This window comes from Oncorhynchus tshawytscha, unplaced genomic scaffold (genome assembly GCF_018296145.1).
Source record: "Oncorhynchus tshawytscha isolate Ot180627B unplaced genomic scaffold, Otsh_v2.0 Un_contig_8875_pilon_pilon, whole genome shotgun sequence".
Lineage (NCBI taxonomy): Eukaryota > Metazoa > Chordata > Actinopteri > Salmoniformes > Salmonidae > Oncorhynchus > Oncorhynchus tshawytscha.
In genome coordinates, this window is record NW_024609418.1 from 27,135 (window position 1) to 46,699 (window position 19,565).

General features: G+C 51.7%; 1 protein-coding gene across 1 annotated transcript in view; it reads left to right on the plus strand.

Moving 5' to 3' along the window:
* The window catches only part of LOC112242230 (BCL-6 corepressor), a 29,800-nt gene extending 13,098 nt beyond the window's left edge, over positions 1-16,702 (plus strand). The window contains exons 3-5 of the mRNA XM_042315223.1: positions 6,927-7,004; positions 11,369-11,525; positions 15,414-16,702. Of these exons, the coding sequence (XP_042171157.1) occupies positions 6,927-7,004; positions 11,369-11,525; positions 15,414-15,723 (545 nt within the window). The 3' untranslated portion in view covers positions 15,724-16,702. The remainder of the gene's footprint in view (positions 1-6,926; positions 7,005-11,368; positions 11,526-15,413) is intronic.
* Positions 16,703-19,565: the final 2,863 nt, after the last annotated feature.

Here is a 19,565-nt window from a genome sequence, read left to right on the forward strand (position 1 = left end):
CTCTGGACTCTCTTCTCTCTCTCTTCCCTCTCTGGACTCTCTTCTCTCTCTTCCCTCTCTGGACTCTCTCTCTTCTCTATCCCTCTCTGGACTCTCCTCTCTCTCTTCCCTCTCTGGACTCTCTCTCTCTCTCTCCCCTCTCTGGACTCTCCTCTCTCTCTTCCCTCTCTGGACTCTCTCTCTCTCTCTTCCCTCTCTGGACTCTCCTCTCTCTCTCTCCCTCTCTGGACTCTCCTCTCTCTCTTCCCCCCTCTGGACTCTCCTCTCTCTCTTCCCCCTCTCTGGACTCTCCTCTCTCTCTCCCTCTCTGGACTCTCCTCTCTCTCTTCCCTCTCTGGACTCTCCTCTCTCTCTTCCCTCTCTGGACTCTCCTCTCTCTCTTTCCCTATCTGGATGCTCCTCCCTCCCTCTCTCTCTCTCTCTCTCCCCCTCTCTGGACTCTCCTCTCTCTCTCCCCCTCTCTGGACTCTCCTCTCTCTCTTCCCTCTCTGGACTCTCCTCTCTCTCTCCCTCTCTCTCTCTTCCCTCTCTGGACTCTCTCTCTCTCTCTCTCTCCCTCTCTGGACTCTCTCTCCCTCTCTGGACTCCCTCTCTGGACTCTCCTCTCTCTCTCTCTCTCTCTCTCTCCCTCTCTGGACTCTCTCTCTCTCTTCCCTCTCTGGACTCTCTCTCTCTCTCTCCCTCTCTGGACTCTCTCTCTCTCTTCCCTCTCTGGACTCCCCTCTCTCTCTCTCTCTCTCTCTGGACTCTCCTCTCTCTCTTCCCTCTCTGGACTCTCTCTCTCTCTCTGGACTCTCTCTCTCTCTCCCTCTCTGGACTCTCCCCTCTCTCTCTCTCTTCCCTCTCTGGACTCTCATCTCTCTCTCTCTTCCCTCTCTGGACTCTCTCTCTCTCTCTTCCCTCTCTGGACTCCCTCTCTCTCTCTCTCTCTCTTCCCTCTCTGGACTCTCTCTCTCTCTCTCTCCCCTCTCTGGACTCTCCTCTCTCTCTCCCCTCTCTGGACTCTCCTCTCTCTCTCCCTCTCTGGACTCTCTCTCTCTCTTCCCTCTCTGGACTCTCCTCTCTCTCTTCCCTCTCTGGACTCTCTCTCTCTCTCTTCCCTCTCTGGACTCTCTCTCTCTCTCCCCCTCTCTGGACTCTCCTCTCTCTCTCTCCCCTCTCTGGACTCTCTCTCTCTCTCTTCCCCTCCCTCTCTGGACTCTCCTCTCTGGACTCTCCCTCTCTCTCTCTCCCTCTCTGGACTCTCTCTCTCTCTCTGGACTCTCTCTCTCTCTCTCTCCCCTCTCTGGACTCTCTCTCTCTCTCTCTCCCCTCTCTGGACTCTCTCTCTCTCTTCCCTCTCTGGACTCTCTTCCCTCTCTGGACCTCCTCTGGTCTCTCTCTCTCCCTCTCTGGACTCTCTCTCTCTCTCTGGACTCTCCTCTCTCTCTCCCTCTCTGGACTCTCCTCTCTCTCTTCCCTCTCTTCCCTCTCTGGACTCTCTCTCTCTCTCTCCCCTCTCTGGACTCTCCCCTCTCTCTCTCTCTTCCCTCTCTGGACTCTCCCTCTCTCGTCCCTCTCTGGACTCTCCTCTCTCTCTTCCCTCCTCTGGACTCTCCTCTCTATCTCCCCTCTTTGGACTCTCCTCTCTCTCTCCCCTCTCTGGACTGTCCTCTCTCTCTCCCCTCTCTGGACTCTCCTCTCTCTCTCTCCCTCTCTGGACTCTCTTCCGTCTCTGGACTCTCCCCTCTCTGGACTCTCTTCCCTCTCTGGACTCTCCTCTCTCTCTTCCCTCTCTGGACTCTCCTCTCTCTCTCCCTCTCTGGTCTCTCCTCTCTCTCTTCCCTCTCTGGACTCTCCTCTCTCTCTCCCCTCTCTGGACTCTCCTCTCTCTCTCCCTCTCTGGACTCTCCTCTCTCTCTTCCCTCTCTGGACTCTCCTCTCTCTCTCTCTCCCTCTCTGGACGCTCCTCTCTCTCTTCCCTCTCTGGACTCTCTCTCTCTCTCTCTGGACTCCCTCTCTGGACTCTCCTCTCTCTCTTCCCTCCCTGGACTCTCTCTCCTCCCCTCTCTGGACTCTCTGTCCCTCTCTGGACTCTCTGTCCCTCTCTGGACTCTCTGTCCCTCTCTGGACTCTCTGTCCCTCTCTGGACTCTCTGTCCCTCTCTGGACTCTCTCTCCCTCTCTGGACTCTCTCTCCCTCTCTGGACTCTCTCTCCCTCTCTGGACTCTCTCTCCCTCTCTGGACTCTCTTCCCTCCCTGGACTCTCTCTCCCTCCCTGGACTCTCTGGACTCTCTCTGGACTCTCTGGACTCTCTCTCTCCCTCTCTGGACTCTCTCTCCCTCTCTGGACTCTCTCTCCCTCTCTGGACTCTCTCTCCCTCTCTGGACTCTCTCTCCCTCTCTGGACTCTCTCTTAGTCTCTCTCAGAGAGACGTATCTCCATTGACACACACACACACACACACACACACACACACACACACACACACACACACACACACACACTGCCCTGAGCGCTGAGTGCTGCAATATCGTGACCCACATTACCCAGGGAGAGCAGAGAGCCGGGGGCAGAAGGAGGGGTGGACGGGGGTAGCAATCAGAGCCCAGCGCCTCTCTTTTCTTCTCTTCTCTGCTCTCCCTCGCTCCCTCTCTCCCTCCGCTCTCCTCCCCTAATCACCACTTCCCACTTAGCATTTAAAACGTCTGCTTCCCCCGCAAACCACAGAGCAGCACGGCCACAGAGCAGCACGGCCACAGAGCAGCACGGCCACAGAGCAGCACGGCCACAGAGCAGCACGGCCACAGAGCAGCACGGCCACAGAGCCAGCCTGTCATTTAGAGCTATGGGGAGCACAGTGCTCAGCTATACTCTGCTGACACACACACACACTGCAGAGAGGCATATATACAACAAGCCAGCACTAACAAATGAACACACTCAGTGGCGTTGCAGGGTAATAGCCTCTTCATCCTTCCTCTCGTTCCCGTCCTCTCTCCGTCTCAACTCCCAGGCTGTGTGTAAGACCACGTTAGAGACCGAGCGAGCGGAAGGCACGGCAAGCGCAAGGAAGCTAGAAACAGTGAGTGTGTGAAATGGAGAGAGTGAGTACGACTAAAAGACAGATGGAGGGAGCGTGAAGGGCTAGAGAGAGAGAATGAAATATAGAGGGAGGGATAGTGTGACAGAGAGAACTGGAACGAGGCTGAGCAAGCGTGAAGGAGCTAGAGAGAGAATGAAAGATGGAGCGAGAGGAAGTAGAGAGAGAGGGAGAGAGAGAAGGGGGGCGTGGTAAATCGTCAGGTTTGTCTGGATGTGCTGCCTGCCAGTCTGATTTTCACCTCCTCCCCCAATGTGTTCTCTCTCCCTGGGAGCTCTAATCAGCAGCTAGCACAACACACACTTTCTTACTTTCCTTCGCCTCGTTCTTTCTCTCTCCTTTCTCTCCTTTCTCCATCTCCCTAATGCCCCTCTCTCTCTCTCTACCACTCTCTCCTTTCCCTCTCTGCCTCTCTCTCTCCTTTCCCTCTCTGCCTCTCTCTCTCCTTTCCCTCTCTGCCTCTCTCTCTCCTTTCCCTCTCTCCTTTCCCTCTCTGCCTCTCTCTCTCCTTTCCTTATGTCTCTGCCTCTCTCTCCTTTCCCTCTTTCCCTCTCTTTCCCTCCTCTCTCTCTCCTTTCCCTCTCTGCCTCTCTCTCCTTTCCCTCTCTGCCTCTCTCTCTCCTTTCCCTCTCTGCCTCTCTCTCTCCTTTCCCTCTCTGCCTCTCTCTCCTTTCCCTCTCTGCCTCTCTCTCCTTTCCCTCTCTGCCTCTCTCTCTCCTTTCCCTCTCTCTCTCTTTCTCTGTCGTTCCGTGGGTTTTTTAATGAGGCTTAACTGCTGAATCCCTGAATGGCTGTAGCTGGCACAACACTCCCTTGCTGCCTCTGGCACTGCCACACTACCCACCCAACGCCAAGCCCCCGCACAGCTGCCCCCGCTCCCACACCAGCTCCCTGTGCGCAAGCACACACACACACACACACACAGAATGCAAACATAGTGACCTGCTGTCCAAGCAGCCGGAGCCGTTTTTAAATGAACACTCGGTGGAGTGAACACCCGGTGATTTACGTGTGTGTGTGAGAGCATGGCTCCCTGGCGGCTTTGAAGGCTCCCGAGTGGAATCTGATTAGAGATGCATGTCTGACACACACTGCCGCGCTCCGCCTGTTCCACCGTGAGGCAGAGTGAACAAGGAGGGCGGGGGACCAGGGTGGGGGCGGGGGGCCAGGGTGGGGGGCCAGGGCGTGGGGGCCAGGGCGGGGGCCAGGGTGGGGGGCGGGGGGCCAGGGTGGGTGCGTGGGGCCAGGGCGGGGGCCAGGGTGGGGGCGGGGTGCCAGGGCGGGGGCCAGGGCGTAGGGCGTGGGGACCAGGGTGGGGTGCCAGGGTGGGGGTGGGGCTTGCCGTGCCTCTTTTCCTGTTTATAGCTGTACCGTGTCTCTCTCTGCTCTGTCCCTGTTTATAGCTGTACCGTGTCTCTCTCTGCTCTGTCCCTGTTTATAGCTGTACCTTGTCTCTCTCTGTCTGCTCTGTCCCTGTTCATAGCTGTACCGTGTCTCTCTCTCTGCTCTGTCCCTGTTTATGGCTGTACTGTGTCTCTCTCTGCTCTGTCCCTGTTTATAGCTGTAGTGTGTCTCTCTCTGCTCTGTCCTGTTTATAGCTGTACCGTGTCTCTCTCTGCTCTGTCCCTGTTTATGGCTGTACCGTGTCTCTGTCTGCTCTGTCCCTGTTTATAGCTGTACTGTGTCTCTCTCTCTGCTCTGTCCCTGTTTATAGCTGTACCGTGTCTCTCTCTGCTCTGTCCCTGTTTATAGCTGTACCGTGTCTCTCTCTTCTCTGTCCCTGTTTATAGCTGTACCGTGTCTCTCTCTGCTCTGTCCCTGTTTATAGCTGTACCGTGTTTCTCTCTGCTCTGTCCCTGTTTATAGCTGTACCGTGTCTCTCTCTCTTCTCTGTCCCTGTTTATAGCTGTACCGTGTCTCTCTCTGCTCTGTCCTGTTTATAGCTGTACTGTGTCTCTCTCTGCTCTGTCTCTGTTTATAGCTGTACCGTGTCTCTCTCTCTGCTCTGTCCCTGTTTATAGCTGTGTCCCGTGTCTCTCTCTGCTCTGTCCCTGTTTATAGCTGTACTGTGTTTCTCTCTGCTCTGTCCCTGTTTATAGCTGTACCGTGTTCTCTCTGCTCTGTCCCTGTTTATGTTTAGCTGTGCCGTGTCTCTCTCTGCTCTGTCCCTGTTTATAGCTGTACCGTGTCTCTCTCTCTGCTCTGTCCCTGTTTATAGCTGTGCCGTGTCTCTCTCTGCTCTGTCCCTGTTTATAGCTGTGCCGTGTCTCTCTCTGCTCTGTCCCTGTTTATACCGTGCTGTGTCCCTGTGTCTCTCTCTGCTCTGTCCCTGTTTATAGCTGTACCGTGTCTCTCTCTGCTCTGTCCTGTTTATAGCTGTACCGTGTCTCTCTCTCTCTGCTCTGTTCCTGTTTATAGCTGTACCGTGTCTCTCTCTGCTCTGTCCCTGTTTATAGCTGTACTGTGTTTCTCTCTGCTCTGTCCCTGTTTATAGCTGTACCGTGTCTCTCTCTGCTCTGTCCCTGTTTATAGCTGTACCGTGTCTCTCTCTCTGCTCTGTCCCTGTTTATAGCTGTACCGTGTCTCTCTCTGCTCTGTTCCTGTTTATAGCTGTACCGTGTCTCTCTCTGCTCTGTCCCTGTTTATAGCTGTACTGTGTTTCTCTCTGCTCTGTCCCTGTTTATAGCTGTACCGTGTCTCTCTCTTCTCTGTCCCTGTTTATAGCTGTACCGTGTCTCTCTCTTCTCTGTCCCTGTTTATACCGTGTCTCTCTCTGCTGTTTATGGCCGTGTCTCTCTCTTCTCTGTTCCTGTTTATAGCTGTCCCGTGTCTCTCTCTGCTCTGTCCCTGTTTATAGCTGTGCCGTGTCTCTCTCTGCTCTGTCCTGTTTATAGCTGTACCGTGTCTCTGTCTGCTCTGTCCCTGTTTATAGCTGTACCGTGTCTCTCTCTGCTCTGTCCCTGTTTATAGCTGTACCGTGTCTCTCTCTGCTCTGTCCCTGTTTATAGCTGTACCGTGTCTCTCTCTCTGCTCTGTCCCTGTTTATAGCTGTACCGTGTCTCTCTCTGCTCTGTCCTGTTTATAGCTGTACCGTGTCTCTCTCTGCTCTGTCCCTGTTTATAGCTGTACCGTGTCTCTCTCTGCTCTGTCCCTGTTTATAGCTGTACTGTGTCTCTCTCTCTGCTCTGTCCCTGTTTATAGCTGTACCGTGTCTCTGTCTGCTCTGTCCCTGTTTATAGCTGTACCGTGTCTCTCTCTGCTCTGTCCCTGTTTATAGCTGTACCGTGTCTCTCTCTGCTCTGTCCTGTTTATAGCTGTACCGTGTCTCTCTCTGCTCTGTGTCTGTTTATAGCTGTACCGTGTCTCTCTCTCTGCTCTGTCCCTGTTTATAGCTGTACCGTGTCTCTCTCTGCTCTGTCCCTGTTTATAGCTGTACCGTGTCTCTCTCTGCTCTGTCCCTGTTTATAGCTGTACTGTGTCTCTCTCTGCTCTGTGTCTGTTTATAGCTGTACCGTGTCTCTCTCTGCTCTGTCTCTGTTTATAGCTGTACCGTGTCTCTCTCTCTGCTCTGTGTCTGTTTATAGCTGTACCGTGTCTCTCTCTGCTCTGTCTCTGTTTATAGCTGTACCGTGTCTCTCTCTCTGCTCTGTGTCTGTTTATAGCTGTACTGTGTCTCTCTCTCTTCTCTGTCCCTGTTTATAGCTGTACCGTGTCTCTCTCTGCTCTGTCTCTGTTTATAGCTGTACCGTGTCTCTCTCTCTGCTCTGTCTCTGTTTATAGCTGTACCGTGTCTCTCTCTGCTCTGTCCCTGTTTATAGCTGTACCGTGTCTCTGTCTCTCTAGAGTATTTTTCCGACCTGAAGGGGCGTGAAGACACTGATGAAGGCATCTACTGGGAGTTTTACGGCAGCGCCGTGTGTGGTGAGTACACACACACACACACACAGAGACACACACACACGCGCGCACACACACACACACACACACACACACACACACACAGGAGAAGAGAGGGAGAGAAAGGAGCAGCAGGAAGAAGACAGAGAAATACCCTCAGGTAAATCTCTGTGGGAGTCTTCTCGGAGGAGACCAGCATTGATTCAGAAGGACAACATCAGAAAAAGAGAACAGTGGCTTCTCTTGTATCCGATAGATTTTCCCTCCCAGCTACGCTTTTGTGCCTCCCTCCCCCTCCTGCCTCCTGCCTACTACAGAATGGGCCTCACTCCAGCTGCAAATTCCCTCCTCTCCCACTCCCTCTATCCTCCTCTCTCCACTCCCTCTATCCTCCTCTCTCCACTCCCACTATCCTCCTCTCTCCATCCTCCTCCCACTCCCTATCCTCCTCTCCCACTCCCTCTATCCTCCTCTCTCCACTCCCTCTATCCTCCCTCTCTCCATCCTCCTCCCACTCCCTCTATCCTCCTCTCTCCACTCCCTCTATCCTCCTCTCTCCCTCCCCCTATGCTCCTCTCTCCACTCCCTCGATCCTCCTCTCTCCACTCCCTCTATCCTCCACTCCCTCTATCCTCCTCCCTCTATCCTCCTCCCTCATCCCTCCACTCCCCTCTATCCCTCCCTCCACTCCCTCTATCCTCTCCCTCCCTCCTCCTCTCCTCTCTCCACTCCCTCTATCCTCCTCTTTCACTCCCTCTATCCTCCACTCCCTCATCCTCCACTCCCTCTATCCCCTCCACCTCCTCTATCCTCCTCTCTCCACTCCCTCTATATCCTCCCTCTCTCCACTCCCTCTATCCTCTCTACACTCCCGCTATCCTCCCTCTCTCCACTCCCTCTATCCTCCTCTCTCCTCTCCCCCTATCCTCCTCTCTCACTCCCTCTATCCTCTCTCCCTCCCTCCCTCTATCCCTCTCTCCACTCCCTCTATCCTCCTCTCTCCTATCCTCCTCTCCCTCTATCCTCCTCTCTCCACTCCCTCTATCCTCCTCTCTCACTCCCTCTATCCTCCATCCTCTCTCCCTCATCCTCCCTCCCTCTATCCCCTCCACTCCCTCTATCCCTCTCCACTCCCCTCTCTCCATCCTCTCCTCCCTCCCTCTATCCTCCTCTTTCACTCCCTCTATGAGGCATCCTCCACTCCCTCATCCTCCACTCCCTCTATCTCCCCTCCCTCTATCCTCCTCTCCCCTCCCTCTATCCTCCTCTCTCCACTCCCTCTATCCTCCTCTCTCCACTCCCTCTATCCTCTCTACACTCCCGCTATCCTCCTCTCTCCACTCCCTCTATCCTCCTCTCTCCACTCCCTCTATCCTCTCTACACTCCCTATATCCTCCTCTCTCCACTCCCTCTATCCTCTCTCCGCTCCCTATATCCTCCTCTCTCCGCTCCCTATATCCTCCTCTCTCCACTCCCTCTATCCTCCTCTCTCCACTCCCTCTATCCTCCTCTCTCCACTCCCTCTATCCTCCTCTCTCCACTCCCTCTATCCTCCTCTCTCCACTCCCTCTATCCTCCTCTCTCCGCTCCCTCTATCCTCCTCTCTCACTCCCTCTATCCTCCTCTCTCCACTCCCTCTATCCTCTCTCCACTCCCTCTATCCTCCTCTCTCACTCCCCTCTATCCTCCACTCCCTCTATCCTCCACTCCCTCTATCCTCCACTCCCTCATCCTCCACTCCCTCTATCCTCTCACTCCCTCTCTCCCTCCTATCTCCCTCCCTCTATCCTCCTCTTTCACTCCCTCTATCCTCCACTCCCTCATGCTCCACTCCCTCTATCCCCTCCCCTCCATCCTCCTCTCTCCCTCCTCTATCCTCCTCTCTCCACTCCCTCTATCCTCCCTCTCTCCACTCCCTCTATCCTCCTCTCTCCACTCCCCCTATCCTCCTCTCTCACTCCCTCTATCCTCTCTCCACTCCCTCTATCCTCTCTCCACTCCCTCTATCCTCTCTCCACTCCCTCTATCCTCTCTCCACTCCCTCTATCCTCCTCTCTCACTCCCTCTATCCTCCACTCCCTCATCCTCCACTCCCTCTATCCCCTCCACTCCCTCTATCCTCTCCACTCCCTCTCTCCACTCCCTCTATCCTCCTCTTTCACTCCCTCTATCCTCCACTCCCTCATCCTCCACTCCCTCTATCCCCTCCACCTCCTCTATCCTCCTCTCTCCACTCCCTCTATCCTCCTCTCTCCACTCCCTCTATCCCTCTATCTCTCTACACTCCCTCTATCCTCCTCTCTCTATCCTCTCTCCCTCCCCCTCTATCCTCCTCTCTCCACTCCCTCTATCCTCTCTACATCCTCTCACTCCCTCTCCCCTATATCCTCCTCTCTCCACTCCCTCTATCCCTCTCTACACTCCCTATATCCTCCTCTCTACACTCCCTCTATCCTCCTCTCTCCACTCCCTCTATCCTCTCTACACTCCCCTATATCCTCCTCTCTCCACTCCCTCTATCCTCCTCTCTCCGCTCCCTCTATCCTCCTCTCTCCTCTCCCTCTATCCCCTCCTCTCTCCGCTCCCTATATCCTCCTCTCCCACTCCCTCTATCCTCCTCTCTCCACTTCCTCTATCCTCCTCTCTCCCTCTATCCTCCTCTCCCTCTATCCTCCTCTCTCCACTCCCTCTATCTCCTCCTCTCCTACTCCCTCTATCCTCCTCTCCACTCCCTCTATCCTCCTCTCCACTCCCTCTATCCTCCTCTCTCCTCTATATCCTCCTCTCCCAGCTCCCTCTATCCTCCTCTCTCCGCTCCCTCTATCCTCCTCTCTCCGCTCCCTCTATCCTCCTCTCTCCTCTCCCTCTATCCTCCTCTCTCCGCTCCCTCTATCCTCCTCTCTCCGCTCCCTCTATCCTCCTCTCTCCGCTCCCTCTATCCTCCTCTCTCCGCTCCCTATATCCTCCTCTCTCCGCTCCCTCTATCCTCCTCTCTCCTCTCCCTCTATCCTCCTCTCTCCGCTCCCTCTATCCTCTCTCTCCCTCCCTATATCCTCCTCTCTCCGCTCCCTCTATCCTCCTCTCTCCGCTCCCTCTATCCTCCTCTCTCCGCTCCCTCTATCCTCCTCTCTCCTCTCCCTCTATCCTCCTCTCTCCGCTCCCTCTATCCTCCTCTCTCCACTCCCACTATCCTCCTCTCTCCACTCCCTCTATCCTCTCTCCAGTCCTGGAATCACAGGAATGTGGGGCATGAGGGTCTATTAGAGACCCACGCCAAACTACCAATTAATCCCCCTCTCCTTCCTCCTCTGCTTACTCCCTCCTTTCCTCCCCTCATCCCCTCCCTTTCTCTGAATTGTCCCTCAGACCACAGCCGCCCCCCCCCCCGTGTTAGAACAGCAGGGAGAGGTTGGACTTCCAGCTGGAGAGGACAGAGAACTGTATTACATTCCTGCATCATATTACAAACGGAAGTTGAAGGTCATAATTCATCTTTCTCTGTGATTTGAGTGTCACCGGTGACAACTTTGTGGAAATTCTTCAAGGTCGTTTCAAATGTTGCCTAATGGACAACGCTAATATTTCATCCCCTCTTCCTGCAAGAAAACAGCTAGATATTACATGCTAATACCACCCCTAGTCCTGTGAAGGCAGAAGTGGATGAAGTGGGGGTGGACGGCTGCTAGGATCTCTCCATACCTGCATTATTCAACACACTGATACACACACACCCTGCGGTCGGTTCGGTGGGCTGAGTGGAGCTGGGCGCCCCAGGGCAACACCTGGCTGCTTCATGCTATCATTGGAGGGAGGTGGGGGCCAGCCAGCCAGCAGTACAATGCTCTGACTGTTCCTGTTTGACGAGGCTGACCTTATCTGCCACAGGCATTTATCTCCAGCTCAACCCTGGCTGTGTGTGTTGTGGGGGGTGATGCAGGTGTAGACAGTCATGTGCGTTTCATTTGGAATGTTTGTTTGTGCCCACCTGTTTGAGTTCTGCAACCTGACCTGTGTAGTACTCACCTGTCATCGCCACTGATGCAGAATAGTGTTGTAACAGTGTGTTTGGACATCTCTACAGAATAGTGTTGTAACTGTGTGTTTGGTCATCTCTACAGAATAGTGTTGTAACAGTGTGTTTGGACATCTCTACAGAATAGTGTTGTAACTGTGTGTTTGGACATCTCTACAGAATAGTGTTGTAACAGTGTGTTTGGTCATCTCTACAGAATAGTGTTGTAACAGTGTGTTTGGTCATCTCTACAGAATAGTGTAGTACTCACCTGTCATCGCCACTGATGCAGAATAGTGTTGTAACAGTGTGTTTGGTCATCTCTACAGAATAGTGTTGTAACTGTGTGTGTGTGTGTGTGTGTGTGTGGTGCAGAGTCAGGTGAGGACCCAGCAGCCTATGACATCCTGGCTAACCCCCCAGGCCCAGGAGAGGAGGAGGAGGAGGAGGACACGAGGCAGGGCTTTGAGTTTGAGTTCTCTGACCGACCCCTCCTGCCCTGCTACAACATTCAGCTCTCCCTCTCACAGGGGTAAGTGTCTGTGTGTCATTATGAGCCCCAGAAATAACATTTTTCCTTCCGGTTCTGACTATAGTTTTGAATCGGTTTCTGTCCTGCAGTAAGCAAAATAATGAGCTTTAGTCTGTCCACCTGTGACCGCCCATTACATTACAGTATTGTCACGGTTACCCAGCCACATTATAGCAGTGTTGTTGTTCTCACCAGTAACCCTACACTTCACTGCATGTTGGGTTCCCTCCATCCATCCGTCCCTCCTGTCCCTGTTCCAGTGTGTTATTAAACCGACGAGAGGAGGGTCATTATGATCAGGGTATCAGGGTATCGATAAAGTCATTAGTCACACCGACCTGGGGAGGGAGGGGGAGGGTCATTATGATCAGGGTATCAGGGTATCGATAAAGTCATTAGTCACACTGACCTGGGGGAGGGAGGGGAGGGTCATTATGATCAGGGTATCAGGGTATCGATAAAGTCATTAGTCACACCGACCTGGGGAGGGAGGGGGGGATCAGGTATCATTATGAGGGTTCAGGGTATCAGGGCATCGATAAAGTCATTAGTCACACCGACCTGGGGGAGGGAGGGGGTCATTATGATCAGGGCATCAGGGTATCGATAGTCATTAGTCACACCGACCTGGGGGAGGGTTGAGGGGAGGGATCATTATGATCAGGGTATCGATAGTCATTAGTCACACCGACCTTGGGAAGGGAGGGGGGAGGATCATTATGATCAGGGTATCGATAAAGTCATTAGTCACACCGATCTGGGGGAGGGAGGGGGTCATTATGATCAGGGTATCAGGGTATCGATAAAGTCATTAGTCACACCGACCTGGGGAGGGAGGGGGAGGGTCATTATGATCAGGGTATCAGGGTATCGATAAAGTCATTAGTCACACCGACCTGGGGGAGGGAGGGGGAGGGTCATTATGATCAGGGTATCAGGGTATCGATAGTCATTAGTCACACCGACCTGGGGGGGATGATCAGGGATCAGGGTATCGGTCATTAGTCACACCGATCTGGGGGGGAGGGAGGGGGGGAGATAGTCATTAGTCACACCGATCTGGGGGGAGGTTGAGGGGAGGGGGAGTGTCATTAGTCACACCGGTCTGGCGGAGGGAGGAGGAGGGGGGGTGTCATTAACCAGGGGGCTCGCCACAGGAGGAAATGATTTATGTGGAGGGAAGAAGAGCGACTAGTAGAAGCAGAGCTCTTTAATTCTGTGGGTTGCTCTGATATGAGGGAGGAGAAACATTAGGGGTTGGAGAGATGGAGAGGAACAGAGAGGGTGGGTAAAGAGACAGATAGGAGGTTGGATAGAGGATTTTAGAGAGAACGATTGGAGGATTGATAGGATGGTAGAGAGAGAGAGAGGTTTGATAGAAGGATGGTAGAGAGAGAAAGAGAGAGATTTGATAGGATGGTAGAGAGAGAGAGGAGATTTGATGGGATGGTAGAGAGAGAGAGGAGATTTGATAGAATGGTAGAGAGAAGATTTGATAGGATGGTAGAGAGAGAGAGGAGATTTGATAGAATGGTAGAGAGAGAGAGGAGATTTGATGGGATGGTAGAGAGAGAGAGGAGATTTGATAGAATGGTAGAGAGAAGATTTGATAGGATGGTAGAGAGAGAGAGGAGATTTGATAGAATGGTAGAGAGAGAGAGGAGATTTGATGGGATGGTAGAGAGAGAGAGGAGATTTGATAGGATGGTAGAGAGAGAGAGGAGATTTGATAGGATGGTAGAGACAGAGAGGAGATTTGATAGGATGATAGAGAGGAGATTTGATAGAATGGTAGAGAGGAGATTTGATAGAATGGTAAAGAGAGAGAGGAGATTTGATAGGATGGTAGAGAGAGAGGAGATTTGATTGGATGGTAGAGAGAGAGAGGAGATTTGATAGGATGGTAGAGAGAGAGAGGAGATTTGATAGAATGGTAGAGAGGAGATTTGATAGAATGGTAGAGAGGGGATTTGATAGAAGGGTGGTAGAGAGAGAGGAGGAGGTTTTTTAGGATGGTAGAGAGAGAGATTTGATAGGAGGATGGTAGAGAGAGAGAGAGAGAGGTGATTTGATAGGATGGTAGAGAGAGAGGAGATTTGACAGGATGGTAGAGAGAGAGAGAGGTTTGATAGGATGGTAGAGAGGTTTGATAGGATGGTAGAGAGAGAGAGAGGTTTGATAGGATGGTAGAGAGAGAGAGAGAGGTTTGATAGGATGGTAGAGAGAGGTTTGATAGGATGGTAGAGAGAGAGAGAGGTTTGATAGGATGGTAGAGAGAGAGAGAGAGGTTTGACAGGATGCTAGAGAGAGAGAGAGATTTGATAGGATGGTAGAGAGAGAGAGAGGTTTGATAGGATGGTAGAGAGAGAGAGAGGTTTGGTAGAAGGATGGTAAAGAGAGGAGGTTTTTTAGGATGGTAGAGAGAAATATAGAGAAGATGGAGATTGACGCTACGCAGCACGGCAGGCTGCCGTTAGCCGGAGACGTTAGCTAGAGACGTGTGTGAATGCAGACAGCGCTAATTGCCTCCCACACCGTTTTCCTCCCGGCCTCGTCACTCACCCTCTCTTCCTCCCCTCCCTCTCATTCTCTCCCTCTTGGCTGCAGCGCACTGTTCTGTGTAATCTTCAGTCTGAGCACCGCTCTCTCTCTCCCTCTCCATCTCTCAGCGGAGCTCCCCTCCCCCACTCTTTCTTTCTCTCTCGTTCTCTCTCCTCTTGTCTCTCTCTCTCTCCATCTCTCAGCGGAGCTCCCCTCCCCCACTCTTTCTCTCTCTCTCCATCTCTCAGCGGAGCTCCCCTCCCCCACTCTTTATTTCTCTCTCGCTCTGCTCTCGTTCTCTCTCCTCTTGTCTCTCTCGCTCTGCTCTCGTTCTCTCTCTCCTGTTCTCTCTCTCTCTGCTCTCGTTCTCTCTCTCCTCTTGTCTCTCTCGCTCTGCTCTCATTCTCTCTCTTGTCTCTCTCTCTGCTCTCGTTCTCTCTCCCCTCTTGTCTCTCTCTTTCTGCTCTTGTTCTCTCTCCCCTCTTGTCTCTCTCGCTCTGCTCTCGGTCTCTCTCTCTCTCCATCTCTCAGCGGAGCTCCCCTCCCCACTCTTTCTTTCTCTCTCGCTCTGCTCTCGTTCTCGCTCTCCTCTTGTCTCTCTCGCTCTGCTCTCGTTCTCTCTCTCCTCTTGTCCACTCTCTCCTCTTGTCCACTCTCTCCTCTTGTCCACTCTCTCCTCTTGTCCACTCTCTCCTCTTGTCCACTCTCTCCTCTTGTCCACTCTCTCCTCTTGTCTCGCTCGCGCTGCTCTCGTTCTCTCTGCTCTCGTTCACTCTCTCCTCTTGTCTCTCTCGGATCGCTCTGCTCTTCTGGCTGATGCAGTATTAATGGATCTCCTGGGCTGTGAGGCCGGCTCGCTCTGCTCTTCTGGCTCACTCCTGGGCAGGCCGGCCACACACACACACACACACACACACACACACACACACACACACACACACACACACACACGGAGGCTCGGCAGCGCTTGCATTTACACTCCTCTCCCCATTCAGCTGCTCCCCAGCCGCAGCACTACACAGCTAACCATTTCAAGTGCTATCGATTGAACAGCGCCTGTTGTTCGTCACCTACCCGTGTGTGTGTGTGTGTGTGTGTGTGTGAGGGGGGGTTATACACATCCATTCTCACATAAGGATTATTCACACACCAACTGAATTCACAGAGCGCCCCCAGAAAAGCCTTTGTGTTTATATGTGTGTGACAGATGTTGAAAACCCCAACCACGGTGCTACAGCCCATAATTACAGCTAGTGTTGAAAAGCTGGAGCCACTGGTGTCACATCACAAGTTTAGAGCCGTGCTAACCCGTTCCCTCTCTTGCCTTCTCTCTCTTTACCCCCTCAGTCCCAGAAACTGGCTGCTCCTATCAGACGTCCTGAAGAGACTCAGAATGTCCTCCAGGGCGTTCAGGGCAGCCTTCGCCCATCTGGAGGTAGCAACCATCGCCGAGGCAGAGTTCTACAAGCAGGCGTCACTGTCGCAGCTCTTCTCGTGCCCCGACGAACTTGCCGCCTTCCTCCCCGACAGCAAGGAGCTGCTGGACCTGGTTGAGACCAGCTCGGAGCTGGCTGCGCTGCTGGGCTCCTCGCTAGAGTGTTTGGACAGCCGATGGGAGCCCAAAGGGGCCAGGGTCAAAGCTAAAGCCCGCTCGTGACCCTGAGATACACACACAGAGGGTGACTCTCAATAAAATCTACTTTCTCCTGAAGTGGACACTCCTTCACTAGTTCCCACAAATCTGGTGCAGTTATTTGGCTAGTGGTAGTTTTCCACCATGTTTCTTATACCAGTCCTTTCCTTTCAAATCGGTGCAGGGAAGTGAACACTTTGGGAGGAAGGAGAGAGTATTGGGACGTAGCCAACACACACACATGCTCCATGTGTACGTTCCCATGTCCTGTGAGGACTGGACGTTGAATACTGGACAGTATCCCTTCAAAGAGGAAACAGACCCCAGCGCCACACAAACTGCATTTTTTAAATAAATATATTATATATGTATACATTAACAGCCGATTTAATTTGTTCTATATATATATATATATGTATATCCATACTGTATATCTGCTGCTTTGGTTGTCATGTTGTGGTCAGGTTGTGGGTTTTGACACTGTTTGGGTTGACTAGGCTAGTGAACAGGTCAGGAGCAATGTGAGTCGAATGTGGACCTCTGAGGTAAAGGTTATTGTTTGACTTTGGATCATGGCAGTGCACTTGATTTGAGCTTTACCGACCCATTGGACTTTGATAGATATATATATATAGAGGTGAACTGTGACAAAAACATTTTAGCACTCATGGCTCATCCCAAAGATTTGGGGATTTTTATTTTCAACATTGTCTAAAAACCTAGCTTTATTTGTCTCTTATTTATAACAATGAGGAATTAAGATATTTGATGTGGGTTTTTTGTAAAATATAAATGTAAAATACTACAAGCCATTTCAATTGAAGAGTGAGATTCATGCTTGAACTTGTAAATAAGATGACCATTTCAGTAACTGTTTTTCTGACTGGGGTGTTTGATTTGTTTGTTTTGGCAATGTAAGTGTTTAAACTTTGTAATTAAATACACTTATTTGTATTTATATTTTACAAAAAAGTTCATTTAAATAAATCGCAATAAAAGTGAACCTTTATCGTATTTTATTAATCTCGATAATTTACATTTTTAGGTTTGTAAAATTCTGAAATGTCCCCAAAATTCCCAGTTTTTCCAGAAATTCTGGTTGTAGGATTCCTCCCTTGTCCGGGACTCTTCCAACCAGGACTATAGAAAAACACCGTTTGTCACCTATTAATTTGGTCTGAAAAAATACTTTACTATTCACATTTGCCACTATGAATAACCTACCTCTCAATTTTGGATAATCTAGTCTAGAAATACAGTGCTCCCACACAGCTGTTTTTTCTCTTGCAGTCGGCCCGGTGGTTTGTGTTTGTATTGAATCCTGGTTTTAACTTGCCACGCTGGCTCTCTCGCGTTCCGCACGCTGGCTCTCTCGCGTTCCGCACGCTGGCTCTCTCGCGTTCCGCACGCTGGCTCTCTCGCGTTCCGCACGCTGGCTCTCTCGCGTTCCGCACGCTGGCTCTCTCGCGTTCCGCACGCTGGCTCTCTCGCGTTCCGCACGCTGGCTCTCTCGCGTTCCGCACGCTGGCTCTCTCGCGTTCCGCTCCTCTCTCAGGGCACTATACTTTCCGTCCGTGTTGATCTTGTTTTTTAAAGAGGAAGAGGATGCGATTTGTTGCCAGCAGGAATAGTTTGGTTCGAGTCAAACGTAGGCTAACCCTTGTCCCCAGGATCCCAAACGCTTACATTTTCACTACGCCCTTCCCTTCACACACACAGTTCTCTGTAGTTAAGTAGAAAATTCCGTCAGATTGTGTGTGTGTGTGGGGGGGGATAGGACCTATTTTATTACAACGTGGTTGTTGTTTGCCTTGAAATAGCGAAACATGAATTATCTGTGTGGTGTGCTGCTTGCTGGTTTGTGTTTGTGTAATATCCAGATCGGTGTTTTACAAAGCCATGCAGGCTAACAAACACCGCCAACAAGTTGACATAATCTACCCCTGCATAACAGCGCCTGACTATCCGCAGGAAAGCCTGTTTGCGTCAGATGCATGTTGTTTAATCTGTAGTCCTTTTCTAGCTCATCAAAATGAACATCTGTCGGTCTTGTTGATTTACCTCGGGTGTTTTATATCCTAAGTATAATGATATGAAAGTATCCCCTGGGCAACACACGTTTCCCCCGTCATATTTGATTTGATTTCCAAAAATAATGACTTGCCTATATATAGCCCCTTTATTCGTGTGCTAGCATGGTCCGATAAAGTATGTCCATTTGAAATGTAGGCTAGCGCCTATATCCAAAAATCAGCCATCAGTATTAGAAATAATCCAACCGTTTTTTGATGTAGCCTAACATGATCAATTAAGCAAACCGGTAACGTTTTCTCTTCTGCCACACCAATTAGCGAGGTTTGGCTAGATGTTCCCTCTCCTTGTCTTTTTTTGAGGGGTGAAACGTGTGTAGGCTACTTAATTAAAAAACTATAAATTACATTAGTGGGGTAATTATTTCCTTCCCGTCATCAGATTGGTGCTACCACGTGGGCTAATCCCCCGTTTATCTATTCGCTGTGACATTGGAGGCTCTGGAGCGCGGAGGGGCGTGGGGAGAGAGATAAAGGAAGCCTTGGCGGCAGTACCCGGGCGCATCTGTTGAGAGGCGAAGGGAGGGGGACCTGCACGCTCTCTACATACATTTTTTACTGCTGTCATAAAGACGTGCGCGCGCACACATTCTCGAACCTAGGCGTGTATACAGTATTTATGTGCATGTGTCTGTCAAGGGGGAGGTCGGGCTGTGTGAGTAAAGTGCTTGTAGCGGAGACTCGCAGATTCTAGTTTGGGCAGGAAGAAGGGGGAAAAAACTTTCAGGTGGATTAAATAACCTCGAAACTAATAAATTCAGCGGAGGCCTTTCAGGACACTACGCAATGCGGTGCCGAAGCACCAGGCCTTCAGAGAGAGAGGGAGTACGAAGCGGGGCTAAGGTGTTTGCAATCAATCTCAGACTAAAGCGGGGGAGGGAGCCTCACTGAAAGGATCGCATTATTCTGCTCTACAAAGGAAATCGGAGAGTGCCGTCTCTAGGGGCCCTTGGCTGCATATTATAAGAGAGAGAGAAGCAGAAAGAGAGGGATTCTGAGGTGTAGTGTGAATTGTGTGTGTGTGGGGGGGGTGTCTTGTCTCACACCCCTAGTGTGCATCTCCATGATTTAGCTGCCAGATACTAAACTGACATTAATACCATACATGGCTTAACCTATAGAATGATATCCAATCCACAAATTGACCTCTGGAAGTCTAGAATCTTTATGACTTACCAATTGATATTCACACCCTTCCACACACATTGTCGGACACAGAGGGTAGGCTAGGGTGTGAGACAGAAGGCTTTACGTATGGCTACGTACACACACACACATCGCTGCTCTCTCTGGTAGGTAACAGCAGGGAGAGGTCTAGAGGAGTGGACAGGAGAGGAGAGGGCTGGATGGGAGAGGTCTAGAGGAGTGGACAGGAGAGGAGAGGGCTGGATGGGAGAGGTCTAGAGGAGTGGAGAGGAGAGGATGGGATGGGAGAGGAGAGGTCAGGAGAGGAGAGGTCTAGAGGAGTGGACAGGAGAGGAGAGAACGGGATGGGAGAGGTCTAGAGGAGTGGACAGGATGGGAGAGGACTGGATGGGAGAGGTCTAGAGGAGTGGAGAGGAGAGGATGGGATGGGAGAGGTCTAGAGGAGTGGAGAGGAGAGGATGGGATGGGAGAGGTCTAGAGGAGTGGACAGGAGAGGAGAGGATGGGATGGGAGAGGTCTAGAGGAGTGGACAGGAGAGGAGAGAACGGGATGGGAGAGGTCTAGAGGAGTGGACAGGATGGGAGAGGACTGGATGGGAGAGGTCTAGAGGAGTGGACAGGAGAGTAGAGA